This window comes from Mauremys reevesii, linkage group 17, assembly GCF_016161935.1.
Source record: "Mauremys reevesii isolate NIE-2019 linkage group 17, ASM1616193v1, whole genome shotgun sequence".
NCBI classification, from domain to species: domain Eukaryota; kingdom Metazoa; phylum Chordata; order Testudines; family Geoemydidae; genus Mauremys; species Mauremys reevesii.
In genome coordinates, this window is record NC_052639.1 from 5,187,954 (window position 1) to 5,201,715 (window position 13,762).

The 13,762-nt window shown below is 66.7% G+C and overlaps 1 protein-coding gene across 5 annotated transcripts in view; it reads left to right on the plus strand.

The window, feature by feature from the left end:
* The first annotated feature begins 1,007 nt into the window (after positions 1-1,007).
* Positions 1,008-13,762, plus strand: part of ITGA2B (integrin subunit alpha 2b) — a 49,954-nt gene continuing 37,199 nt past the window's right edge. For 4 of the 5 annotated variants that reach the window (XR_005589301.1, XR_005589300.1, XM_039504276.1 and 1 more), the window contains exons 1-4: positions 1,008-1,222; positions 3,176-3,306; positions 4,674-4,771; positions 5,360-5,525. Coding sequence is in view for 3 of the 5 variants with exons in the window: in XM_039504276.1 (XP_039360210.1) it covers positions 1,026-1,222; positions 3,176-3,306; positions 4,674-4,771; positions 5,360-5,525 (592 nt within the window). In the remaining 2 variants the exon portion in view is untranslated. The remainder of the gene's footprint in view (positions 1,223-3,175; positions 3,307-4,673; positions 4,772-5,359; positions 5,526-13,762) is intronic. The other variant, XM_039504278.1, reaches the window with a different exon arrangement.

Genomic DNA, 13,762 nt, shown 5'->3' on the forward strand with positions numbered 1-13,762 from the left:
ATGCTGTGCTGCCCAGTGCAGCAGTCTGGGAGCTGACCTTGTTTGTGAAGACAGAGGCAAAAAAAGCACTGAGTACACTAGCTTTCTCCACATCCTCCGTCACTAGGTTCCCTCCCTCATTCAGCAAGGGGCCCACACTTTCCTTGACTTTCTTCTTGTTGCTAACATACCTGAAGAAACCCTTCTTGTTACTCCTAACATCTCCGGCTAGCTGCAACTCCCAGTGTGATTTGGCCTTCCTAATTTCACACCTGCAGCCTGAGCAATACTTTTATACTCCTCCCTGGTCATCTGTCCAATCTTCCACTTCTTGGAAGCTGGTTTTTTGTGTTTAGGCTCACTGAAGATTTCACTGTTAAGCCAAGCTGGTATTTGCTATTTGGGATGGTTTGTTCCTGTGCCCTCAATAAGGCTTCTTTACAATGCAGCCAGCTCCCCTGGACTCCTTTCCCCCTCATGTTATTTTCCCAGGGGATCCTGCTCATCAGCTCCCTGAGGGAGTCAAAATCTGCTTTGCTGAAGTCCAGGGTCTGTATTCTGCTGCTCTCCTTTCTTCCTTGTGTCAGGATCCTGAACTCGACCATCTGCTGCCCAGGGTCCCATCCACTTTTGCTTCCCCTACTGCTTCTTCCTGGTTTGTGAGCAGCAGGTCGAGAAGAGCTCTGCCCCTAGTTGGTTCCTCCAGGACTTGCACCGGGCAATTGCTCGCTGCCCCTGGACTCATATCATGTCCCCTCATTGGTCTCCTCTCTAAGCCATTGGGCCTTTCCACCCAATTCCATCCCCCTGGGCCCTGGCAGGGCCGGAGCTGTGCAGCTCCCCTCTCAGCGGGAGCTCCCCCAGCCCCTCTGGGCAGCGACGGCCGAGCCCCGGCCCCACCACAAGCGGCTGCATCCCCTCTGATAAGGACCTGCTGGTGGGCGGGTCTGACGGGACGGAACCGCGTCAGCCAGGCTGGGCCGTTCGCAGGGGCCTGCCTGGCGCGTTCGGTCCCCGTGAGGCAGAGGAGGAGGGACGCCAGGACGATGGCTGGAGCCCAGGGACCGTGGCTGCCGCTGCCTCCCCTCTGGCTCTGGTGCTGGGTCCAGGTGCTGCTGGCTCCCCCAGGGCTGTGGCCAGCGCGGGCCTTCAACTTGCACTCGGACCATCCCACCATCTACACTGGGCCCAACCACAGCTACTTCGGCTTCGCCCTGGACTTCTTCCAGGGCAGGAAGGGCGGGTAGGTGATGGGGGGTTGGGGGGGGGGGGTGGATTGGAGACAAGTGTTTAGTTCAGAACAGGGAGAAGTGACCGGGGCAGAGGCTGTCCTGGGTTCGAATGTGACGGGGGTGAGTCTGAAGGCAGAAGGCAGGTGAGGTGCAAACAGCACGATACAGACAAGAGGGCACTTCAGCCAACTCAGGGAGCTGGCCAGTGATCCCCGGGAAGCAGGTCTAAGGGGAAAACGAGTTCGATCTATCGCTCCCCTCCCCTCCCTCCTGCTCCCTGGCCCCAGTGCTCTGCCCCCAGGATCGTGGCCGCACTCCCCCAGGCGCCAGCCTTCCCCGGCAAGCTGGCAAACTGCAAGTGCACAAACCAGCCCCCCCGGCTGCCTCCCTTCCCCCCAGGGGTTTCTCCTGCCTTTCAGGGCTGTGAAATTCTCCTGCAGCGTGGCCCAGCAGTGCTGCTGCCTCTGTGTGTGTTTGCGCGCACGTGTGCCTGTGATGTGTACACGCACACGGGGTGTGATGCACACGTGTGCACACACGTGTTGTCAGGGCCGGCTCTAGATTTTTTGCCGCCCCAAGCAAAAAAATTTTTGGCTGCCCCCAGCCCAGCCCTGGGCTCATTCCTGCCCACCAGTGCCCCCCCCGCCACCCCAGCACTGGTCTCTCTCTCCCCCCCACACACACCCTGCAGCTCCAGCACTAAGCTCCCCACCCCCAAACGTGGGATCCGCTCCCAGCACACGGCAGCTGAGCCCTGGAGGGATCCGCGCCCCCTGCCCAGCCCGGAGGCCCCCTGCCCAGCCCACTCCTCGCACACTCCGGGAGCCCCTCTCGCCGCCGCAGCCCGGGCCCTGGAGCCAAGTGTGGGCAGGGAGGGAGGAGGGGTCCTGCCCAGGGCGGCGCGGCGTTTCCCCGCCCGAGTGGGCTGGGCAGGGCGCCGCCGGGCTGGGCAGGGGGTGCGGATCCCGGCTCGTGCGCTGACAGGGCGAGTGGCTTTTTACCACTCCAAGCAAAAAAAAAAAAAAAGGGGTGGGGGGGTTGCCACCCCTTAGAAAGTGCCGCCCCAAGCACATGCTTGGAGGGCTGGTGCCTAGAGCCGGCCCTGTGTGTGGTGTGTGTGCGTACATGTGTCTAACACGAAGCCCCCTGCCCTGTCCCTCCGGCCACGCACACGGCTGACAAGGGCTCGCCGGCCTCGCAGCAGGGACCCCGGGGCAGTTTGCTCAGTGGCCCAGCAGCCTGGGGGGTGTCAGGTGTCCCTGGGGCTGTTCCCAGCCATGGGGCACCGACGAGGAGATCGGGGGCCAAGGAGGCTCCTGGGAGGTGACAGAAGCCGGCCCGGCCGTGAGGGGGTGACACTACGAATGGCTTGGCCCCACCAGCCCTCTGGGGCACCACGAGGCCGGGCTCCGGGCAAAGCCGGGGCTCCGGGCTCCTCCACCATGGGGCTGCTCAGGGGATGGCCCAGCCCCCTTTCTGGGGGGTGCTGTGGGGGAGGGCAGGCGAGGGCGGCACTGGGGCTGCAGTGGGCTGACCCTGTGCCCGGGGGTGCTCTCCCTCCCACGCCATGTCACACTCCTGGGCAGGGGGCAGTGTCTGTGCCAGGCACCCGTGGGCATTGCCCAGCTGCTGCTGCAGACACAGACCCAGTGGATCAGGCCCCTGACTCCTGAGGAGCTGGGCCTGGGCCCCGTCCTGTCCCAACCACCAGGTGGCGCTGCATTGCTCTGTCATTCAGCAGCCAAGTCCCATCCCAGAGGGGGCTGCATTGCAGTGGGGGGGCGACAGGGCTCCGTGGGGCTCGGAGACCGAAGGTGCCGGGATCTAGGTGGGGGGAGAGCTGCAGGATGAGGAGCCGGGCCAGCTGGCACCCCAAAGCCACCCTCCATCCAGGCCCCCAGAGCCCAGTGTGCTCCCACCCGCACCAGGGGCCCTGCCCTGACAGCCTCCCCCTGTGCCCATAGCATGAGTGTGGTGGTGGGTGCACCCCGGGCCAACACCTCGCAGCCTGGCGTGGTGGAGGCTGGAGCCGTGTACTTGTGTCCCTGGGCGTCCGGCAGGACCCGCTGCAGCATCATCGAGTTTGATCCCAAAGGTGAGTGAACCAGAGCCAGCTGAGGGGGCAGCGTGGGGTTAGCTGCTGTGGGGCAGAGGGAGGCTGGGGGGAAGGTGGGGCTCGCAGGGGCGGGTAGGGACCCCTGGATGATGTGGGTGCAGGCTGGGTGGGGTGGGTTTTGGATCGGGGGGGTAGGGACCTCGGGGTGAGGTGGGGTGGGTGGGGCGGATTGTGGATCAGGATGGGACCCCGGGGTGAGGTGGGGGCAGGGTGGTTGAGGTGGGTTTTGGATCGGGGGTAGTGACTCTGGGGTGAGGTGGGGTTGGGGGTTCGCGGGTTGTGGATCGGGGATAGGGAACCTGGGGTGAGGTGGGGGTGGGTGGGAGGATTGCGGATCGGGAAGAGGAGGGACCCGGGGTGAGGTGGGGTTGGGGGTTCAGGGATTGCGGATCGGGGAGGGACCCCGGGTGAGGTGGGGTTGGGGTTCGGTGGATTGTGGATCGGGAGGGACCCGGGGTGAGGTGGGGTTGGGGGTTTGGCGGATTGCGGATCGGGAAGAGAAGGGACCCCGGGGTGAGGTGGGGTTGGGGGTTCGTGGATTGTGGATCGGGAGGAGGGACCCTGGGATGAGGTGGGGTTGGGGGTTCGGCGGATTGCGGATCGGGGTAGGGACCCGGGGTGAGGTGGGGTTTGGGGGTTGGCGGATTGCGGATTGGGGGCTAGGGACCACGGGGTGAGGTGGGGGTTGGGGTTGGCGGGTTGTGGATCGGGGATAGGGAACCTGGGGTGAGGTGGGGTTGGGGGTTCGGTGTATTGTGGATCAGGGGAGTAGGGACCCCGGGTGAGGTGGGGTTGGGGGTTCGCGGATTGTGGATCGGGAGGGGAGGGACCCCGGGTGAGGTGGGGTGGGTGGGGCGGATTGTGGATCAGGGAGGGAGGGACCCTGGGGTGAGGTGGGGGTGGGTGGGGCGGATTGTGGATCGGGGAGGGGAGGGGAGGACCCGGGATGAGGTGGGGTTGAGGGGTTCGTGGATTGCGGATCGGGAGGCGAGGACCCCGGGGTGAGGTGGGGTTGAGGGGTTTGGAGGATTGCGGATCGGGAGGGTAGGGACCCGGGGTGAGGTGAGGTTGGGGGTTCAGTGTATTGCGGATCGGGGAGGGACCCCGGGGTGAGGTGGGGGTTGGGGGGTTCAGTGTATTGCGGATCGGGGGGAGGGACCCCGGGGTGAGGTGGGGGTTCAGTGGATTGCGGATCGGGGGGAGGGACCCCGGGGTGAGGTGGGGGTTGGGGGTTCGGCGGATTGCGGATCGGGGGGGTGAGGTGGGGGCAGGTGGGGCAGGTTGGGGATCCCTTGGGGGGATCCCGGGTTTTTCCCTTGCCTGCGCTGACCTGCCCGTGCCCCCAGGGGACCAGGCCGAGACCAAGGGATTCCTCCAGCTGAAGACGTACAAGTCTCACCAGTGGTTCGGGGCGTCCGTGAGCAGCTGGGGCGGCAACATTGTGGTGGGTGCCCCGGGCGCCGACTCTCAGAGCCCCCCCCATCCCTCCCCCCCATGCCCAGGTGCTCACGCCCCTCCCACCAGCTTCCCCCATCACATGGCTTGGGTCAGCACCAACCTTCCCGGCTGAGCCCTCGGATGGGGAAACTGAGGCACAGAGTGCACCCTGGCAGCCGCCTGGCGACTGGCTGCCTCGGGGAGCTATGCAGGGTCGGGCTGGGCGGGAGACCCCTGGGGGTGTCCCAGAGGGCAGGGAGCGACCCCGTCCCAGACGGACAGAGGGGAGGCGCTGAGATGAGGTGCTCAGCTGGGGCCTTGGCTGCTCATGGCTCCCTGGGGCAGAGGGGTCCTGGTGCTCTCAGTCATTGTGTCCTGTTCACCTGCTGCCACGCTCTGCCCCAGAAGCAGATGCAGTTCAGTCCCGGGTCTGTCCCGCCCTTGGGGAGAGGAGATGGAGCTGTTGGCTCTGGTGGATTGTTGTGGGGGGCGGCAGGGGGAGCCCAGCCCAGTGCCGGGAGGTTGCAGGCAGCGCTGTGGGGAGCTGGGACCCCAGTGGCAGTGGGTGGCGCTGAGTGTCCCGTCACCCTGCCAGGCCTGCGCCCCCCTGCAGCACTGGAATGCCTTCGAGGGCAAGGCCCAGGCCACCCAGACACCCGTGGGCACCTGCTTCGTGGCCACCGAGGGGCTGAGCCGCTTCGCCGAATACGCGCCCTGCCGCTGCCAGCACATGGAGGCCATCTACCGGCAGAGGAGCTACGGTGAGCAACGCCCCCCCCTCCACGGCCACGCCGGCTCCCCAACGCCCCCCCTCCACGGCCACGCCAGCTCCCCAACGCCCCCCGTCCACGGCCACGCCGGCTACCCGCCCCAACGCCTCCACGGCCACGGCGGCCCCCCACGGTCCTCCCCACGGCCACGCCGGCGACCCGCCCCCAACGCCCCCCCCTCCACGGCCACGCCAGCTCCCCAACGCCCCCCCTCCACGGCCACGCCAGCTCCCCAACGCCCTCACGGCAACGCGCCTCCGCCCAACGCCCCCGCCCACGGCCACGCCAGCTCCCCAACGCTCCTCCATGGCCACGCCGGCTCCGCCCCAACGCCCTCCACGGCCACGCCAGCTCCCCAACGCTCCCCTCCACGGCCACGCCGCCCCGCCCCAACGCCCCACGGCCACGCCAGCTCCCCAACGCTCCCCTCCACAGCCACGCCGCTCCCGACCCCAACGCCCCCCCTCCACGGCCACGCCAGCTCCCCAATGTCCCCCCTCCACGGCCATGCCGGCTCCCTTCCCCCAACGCTACACTCCCCTGCAGCCACGCCGGCTCCCTGCACCCATCCCCCCCGCTCCACGCTGGTTCCCTGCCCCCGATGCCCCCTCCAGAGCCACGCCAGCTCAGGCCCCCGGCCTCAGGGAAAATGGCACCCTGGGCGAATCTGCATTCCCTGTGGATGTGGCATCCCCCATTGCCCCTGGCCCCCTGAGCTCCCCAGGCTCCCGCCTGCTTCTGCTCCTGCGCCCCAATCCCTGCACCCCTTCACTGCTACCCCTGCACCTCCCTCCTGAGCCCCTCACCCCTGCACTGTGCAGGCACCCGCCCCCCGACACCTTCCGCGCTGCGCCCCAATCCCCGCAACCCCTTCACTGCTACCCCTGCACCTCCCTCCTGAGCCCCTCACCCAGCACGGTGCATGCCCCTCACCCCAACTCCTTCCGCCCCTGCACCCCAATCGCTGCACCCCTTCACTGCTCCCCTGCACCTCCTCCTGAGCCCCTCACCCCTGCACTGTGCATGGGCCTCACCCCAACACCTGCCCCGCGCCCCAATCCCTGCACCCCTTCACTGCTCCCCTGCACCTCCCTCCTGAGCCCCTAACCCCTGCACTGTGCATGCGCCTCACCCCGACACCTGCCCCGCGCCCCAATCCCTGCACCCCTACACTGCTACCCCCTGCACCTCCCTCCTGAGCCCTGAACCCCTGCACGGTGCATGCGCCCTCACCCCGACACCTGCCCCCCTGCGCCCCAATCCCTGCACCCCTTCACTGCTACCCCTGCACCTCCCTCCTGAGCCCCTCACCCTGCACTGTGCATGCGCCCTCACCCCGACACCTGCCCCCCTGCGCCCCCAACCCTGCCCCCCTTCACTGCTCACCCTGCACCTCCCTCCTGAGCCCCTCACCCCTGCACTGTGCATGCGCCCTCACCCCGACACCTGCCCCCCTGCACCCCAATCCCTGCACCCCCTTCACAGCCACCCCAGCACCGCCCACCTGAGCCCATCACCCTGCACTGTGCATGCGCCTCACCCCGACACCTGCCCCTGCACCCCAATCGCTGCCCCCCTTCACTGCCACCCCTGCACCTCCCTCCTGAGCCCCTCACCCCTGCACTGTGCATGCGCCCTCACCCCGACACCTGCCCCCCTGCGCCCCAATCCCTGCACCCCTTCACTGCTACCCCTGCACCTCCCTCCTGAGCCCCTCACCCCTGCACTGTGCATGCGCCCTCACCCCAACACCTGCCCTCCTGCGCCCCAAACCCTGCACCCCCTTCACTGCTACCCCTGCACCTCCCTCCTGAGCCCCTCACCCCTGCACTGTGCATGCGCCCTCACCCCGACACCTGCCCCCCTGCGCCCCAATCCCTGCCCCCCTTCACTGCTCACCCTGCACCTCCCTCCTGAGCCCCTCACCCCTGCACTGTGCATGCGCCCTCACCCCGACACCTGCCCCCCTGCAACCCAATCCCTGCACCCCCTTCACTGCCACCCCTGCACCTCCCTCCTGAGCCCCTCACCCCTGCACTGTGCATGCGCCTCACCCCGACACCTGCTCCTGCGCCCCAATCCCTGCACCCCTTCACTGCTCCCCCTGCACCTCCCTCCTGAGCCCCGAACCCCTGCACTGTGCATGCGCTCACCCCGACACCTGCCCCTGCACCCCAATCCCGGCCCCCCTTCACTGCTCACCCTGCACCTCCCTCCTGAGCCCCTAACCCTGCACTGTGCATGCGCCTCACCCCGACACCTGCCCCTGCGCCCCAATCCCTGCACCCCCTTCACTGCTCCCCCTGCACCTCCCTCCTGAGCCCCTCACCCCTGCACAGTGCATGCGCCCTCACACCGACACCTGCCCCCCTGCACCCCAATCCCTGCACCCCCTTCACTGCCACCCCCTGCACCTCCATCCTGAGCCCCTCCCCCCTGCACTGTGCATGCGCCCCCACCCCGCCACCGGCCCCCCTGTGCCCCAATCCCTGCACCCCAATCCCTGCCCCCTTCACTGCCACCCCTGCACCTCCTCCTGAGCCCCTCACCCCTGCCCTGTGCATGCGCCCTCACCCTGACACCTGCCCCCCTGCTCCCCAATCCCTGCACCCCTTCACTGCTACCCCTGCACCTCCCTCCTGAGCCCCTCACCCCTGCACTGTGCATGCGCCCTCACCCCGACACCTGCCCCCCTGCACCCCAATCCCTGCACCCCCTTCACTGCCACCCCTGCACCTCCCTCCTGAGCCCCTCACCCCTGCACTGTGCATGCGCCCTCACCCCGACACCTGCCCCCCTGCGCCCCAATCCCTGCACCCCCTTCACTGCTACCCCTGCACCTCCCTCCTGAGCCCCTCACCCCTGCACTGTGCATGCGCCCTCACCCCGACACCTGCCCCCCCTGCACCCCAATCCCTGCACCCCTTCACTGCTCCCCCTGCACCTCCCTCCTGAGCCCCTCACCCCTGCACTGTGCATGCGCCCTCACCCCAACACCTGCCCCCTGCCCCAATCCCTGCCCCCTTCACTGCCACCCCTGCACCTCCCTCCTGAGCCCCTCACCCCTGCACTGTGCATGCGCCCTCACCCCAACACCGGCCCCCTGTGCCCCAATCCCTGCCCCCTTCACTGCCACCCTGCACCTCCTCCTGAGCCCCTCACCCCTGCACTGTGCATGCGCCTCACCCCGACACCTGCCCCCTGCGCCCCAATCCCTGCCCCCTTCACTGCTCCCCTGCACCTCCCTCCTGAGCCCCTCACCCCTGCACTGTGCATGCGCCTCACCCCGACACCTGCCCCTGCACCCCAATCCCTGCACCCCTTCACTGCTAACCCTGCACCTCCCTCCTGAGCCCCTCACCCTGCACTGTGCATGCGCCTCACCCCGACACCTGCCCCCTGCACCCCAATCCCTGCACCCCTTCCCTGCTCCCCTGCACCTCCCTCCTGAGCCCCTCTCCCCTGCACTGTGCATGCGCCCTCACCCTGACACCTGCCCCCCTGCACCCCAATCCCTGCACCCCTTCACTGCTCCCCTGCACCTCCCTCCTGAGCCCCTCACCCTGCACTGTGCATGCGCCTCACCCCGACACCTGCCCCCTGCGCCCCAATCCCTGCACCCCTTCACTGCTACCCCTGCACCTCCTCCTGAGCCCCTCACCCCTGCACTGTGCATGCGCCTCACCCCGACACCTGCCCCCTGCGCCCCAATCCCTGCACCCCTTCACTGCTCCCCCTGCACCTCCCTCCTGAGCCCCTAACCCCTGCACTGTGCATGCGCCCTCACCCCGACACCTGCCCCCCTGCGCCCCAATCCCTGCCCCCCTTCACTGCTACCCCTGCACCTCCCTCCTGAGCCCCTCACCCCTGCACTGTGCTTGTGCCCTCACACCGACACCTGCCCCCCTGCGCCCCAATCCCTGCACCTCCTTCACTACTACCCCTGCACCTCCCTCCTGAGCCCCTCACCCCTGCACTGTGCATGCGCACTCACCCCGACACCTGCCCCTCCTGCACCCCAATCCCTGCCCCCTTCACTGCTCCCTGCACCTCCCTCCTGAGCCCCTCACCCCTGCACTGTGCATGCGCCCTCACCCCAACACCTGCCCGCCTGCGCCCCAAACCCTGCCCCCTTCACTGCTCCCCTGCACCTCCCTCCTGAGCCCCTCACCCCTGCACTGTGCATGCGCCTCACCCCGACACCTGCCCCCGCGCCCCAATCCCTGCCCCCTTCACTGCCACCCCTGCACCTCCCTCCTGAGCCCCTAACCCCTGCACTGTGCATGCGCCTCACCCCGACACCTGCCCCCTGCCCCCAATCCCTGCCCCCTTCACTGCTCCCCTGCACCTCCTCCTTAGCCCCTCACCCCTGCACTGTGCATGCGCCCTCACCCCGACACCTGCCCCCCTGCGCCCCAATCCCTGCACCCCTTCACTGCTACCCCTGCACCTCCCTCCTGAGCCCCTCACCCCTGCACTGTGCATGCGCCCTCACCCCGACACCTGCCCCCCCTGCGCCCCAATCCCTGCCCCCCTTCACTGCTACCCCTGCACCTCCCTCCTGAGCCCCTAACCCTGCACTGTGCATGCGCCTCACCCCGACACCTGCCCCTGCGCCCCAATCCCTGCCCCCTTCACTGCTCCCCTGCACCTCCCTCCTGAGCCCCTCACCCCTGCACTGTGCATGCGCTCACCCCGACACCTGCCCCTGCGCCCCAATCCCTGCCCCCCCTTCACTGCTCCCCCTGCACCTCCCTCCTGAGCCCCTCACCCCTGCACTGTGCATGCGCCCTCACCCCGACACCTGCCCCCTCCTGCACCCCAATCCCTGCACCCCCTTCACTGCTACCCCCTGCACCTCCCTCCTGAGCCCCTCACCCCTGCACTGTGCATGCGCCTCACCCCGACACCTGCCCCTGCGCCCCAATCCCTGCCCCCTTCACTGCTCCCCTGCACCTCCTCCTGAGCCCTGAACCCCTGCACGGTGCATGCGCCCTCACCCCCACACCAGCCCCGCGCCCCAATCCCTGCACCCTTCACTGCTCCCTGCACCTCCCTCCTGAGCCCCTCACCCCTGCACTGTGCATGCGCCTCACCCCGACACCTGCCCCCGCGCCCCAATCCCTGCACCCCCTTCACTGCTACCCCTGCACCTCCCTCCTGAGCCCTGAACCCCTGCACGGTGCATGCGCCCTCACCCCGACACCTGCCCCCTCCTGCACCCCAATCCCTGCCCCCTTCACTGCTCCCCTGCACCTCCTCCTGCCCCTCACCCCTGCACTGTGCATGCGCCTCACCCCGACACCTGCCCCTGCGCCCCAATCCCTGCACCCCTTCACTGCTACCCCTGCACCTCCTCCTGAGCCCCTCACCCCTGCACTGTGCATGCCCTCACCCCGACACCTGCCCCCTCCTGCCCCAATCCCTGCCCCCTTCACTGCTCCCCTGCACCTCCCTCCTGAGCCCCTCACCCCTGCACTGTGCATGCGCCTCACCCCAACACCTGCCCCTCCTGCGCCCCAATCCCTGCACCCTTCACTGCTCCCCTGCACCTCCTCCTGAGCCCCTCACCCCTGCACTGTGCATGTGCCCTCACCCCGACACCTGCCCCCTGCACCCCAATCCCTGCCCCCTTCACTGCTCCCTGCACCTCCCTCCTGAGCCCCTCACCCCTGCACTGTGCATGCGCCCTCACCCCAACACCTGCCCCCCCTGCGCCCCAATCCCTGCACCCCTTCACTGCTCCCCCTGCACCTCCCTCCTGAGCCCCTAACACCTGCACTGTGCATGCGCCCTCACCCCAACACCTGCCCTCCTGTGCCCCAAACCCTGCACCCCCTTCACTGCTCCCCTGCACCTCCCTCCTGAGCCCCTAACCCCTGCACTGTGCATGCGCCTCACCCCGACACCTGCCCCTGCGCCCCAATCCCTGCCCCCCTTCACTGCTGCCCCTGCACCTCCCGCCTGAGCCCCGAACCCCGGCACTGTGCATGCGCCTCACCCCGACACCTGCCCCCTGCCCCAATCCCTGCCCCCCTTCACTGCTCCCCCTGCACCTCCCTCCTGAGCCCCTCACCCCTGCACTGTGCATGCGCCCTCACCCCGACACCTGCCCCCTCCTGCACCCCTGGGAAGAGCCTGACCTGGATGCTGCTCCTCTGCCCTGCGCAGCCCTAGGGGACTGGAGGGGGGAACAAGGAGCTGTCAGGGGTCCCTGCACCCAGGGCACTTTCCTGGCGGGCTGGGTAAGGGGAGGGCAGGAGAGCAGCAGCTCCTGGTGCCTCAGCACAGTGTGTGTGTGTGTGTGTGTGTGTGTGTGTGCACGCGCATGGGTGCGTGGGTGCATGGGTGTGTGTGCATGTGTGCATGGGTGTGTGTGCACGTGTGCATGTAGGGGTGTGTGTGTGGGTGTGTGCGCACGTGGGTGCATGGGTGTGTGTGCGTACACGTGTATGTGTGGGGGGGGTGTGTGTGCATGGGTGTGTGTCGATGTGTGTGGGTGGGTGTGTGTGCATGTGTGGGTGCATGGGTCTGTGTGTGCGTGCACGTGGGTGTGTGGGTGCATGGGTGTGGGTGTGTGCACATGCACATGTTTGTAGGGGTGTGTGTGTTCTTGTGAGTGTGGGTGCGTGCACGTGTGTGTCGGTATGTTTGTGTGTGGGGGTGTGTGCGTGTGGGTGGGTGTGTAGGTGTGTGTGCATGTGTGTAGGAGTCTGTGTGTGTGTGTGCGTGTGTGTGGGTGTGGGTGTGTGGATGTGTGTGCGCGCGCATGGGTGTGTAGGGGTCTGTGTGTGTGTGTAGGGGTGTGTGTGTACGCGTGCGTGTGTGTGTGTAGGTGTGTGCGTGTGCGCATGTGGGTGGGTGTGTGTAGATGTGTGCGTGCATGTGGGTGTGTAGGGGTCTGTGTGTGTGTGTGTGTGCGCATGCATGTGTGTGTGTAGGTGTGTATGTGTAGGGGTGTGTGTGTGTAGGGGTGTGTGTGCACACACGAGTGTGTGTGTAGGAGTGTGTGTGCGTGAGTGTGTGTGGGGGTGTGTGTGTGTAGGTCTGTGCGCACGCACATGTGTGTATAGGTGTGTATGTGTAGGGGTGTGTGTGTGCGTGTGCACGTGGATGTGTGTGTAGGTGTGTGCGCGCGAGAGAGACTGTGTGTGTGTAGGTGTGTGTGCGCGCGCAAGTGTGTGTGTGTAGGTGTGTGTAGGTGTGTGTGTGTAGGTGTGTATTGGGGTGTGTGTGTGTGTAGGGGTGTGTGTGTGTAGGGTTGTGTGTGTGTGTGTGTAAGGGTGTGTGTGTGTAGCTCTGTGTGTGTGTGTGTGTAGGGGTGTGTGTGTGTGTGTGTGTGTAGAGGGGTGTGTGTGTGTAGGGGTGTGTAGGGGTGTGTGTGTAGGGGTGTGTAGGTGTGTGTGTGTGTAGGGGTGTGTGTGTGTGTGTGGGTGTGTGTGTGTGTGTGTGTGTGTGTGTGTGTGTGGGTGTGTGTGTGTGTGTGTGTGTGTGTAGGGGTGTGTGTGTGTAGCTCTGTGTGTGTGTTTGTGTGTGTTGGTGTGTGTGTGTAGGGGTGTGTGTGTGTAGGTGTGTATTGGGGTGTGTGTGTGTGTAGGTGTGTGTGTGTGTAGAGGGGTGTGTGTGTAGCTGTGTGTGTGTAGGGGTGTGCGTGTGTAGGTGTGTGTATGGGTGTGTGTGTGTGTGTGTGTGTAGGTGTGTGTGTGTGTGTGTGTGTGTGTAGGGGTGTGTGTGTGTGTGTGTAGGGGTGTGTAGGGGTGTGCGTGTGTAGGGGTGTGTGTGTGTGTGTAGGGGTGTGTAGGGGTGTGTGTGTGTAGGGCTGTGTAGGTGTGTGTGTGTGTAGAGGGGTGTGTGTGTAGCTGTGTGTGTGTGTGTGTAGGTGTGTGTGTGTGTGTGTGTGTGTGTGTGTGTAGAGGGGGGTGCGCACGCACAGTCTTTTTAGGAAAGCTCTCGGGGTCAGGGGCCTGCACTAGGCTTGTTCAGACCCCAGCAGCAGCTCCGGCCCCGAGAGGCAGCAGCACAGACCCCCCCACCCATCCCATCACCTGCCTTAGTGGAACTGGGGGGGGGGGGACCCCCCGCCATCAGCCCCCCTGACCTCCCCGCGGGGCAGGAACAGCAGCAGCTGGGCTGAGCACGTGGAGCAGGGCCGGGGGGGCACCTGGCTCGGACGCCCCCCCCTTCCCCTTACAGCCACGCGGGTTCCCCACCCCGACTCCCACCCCCCT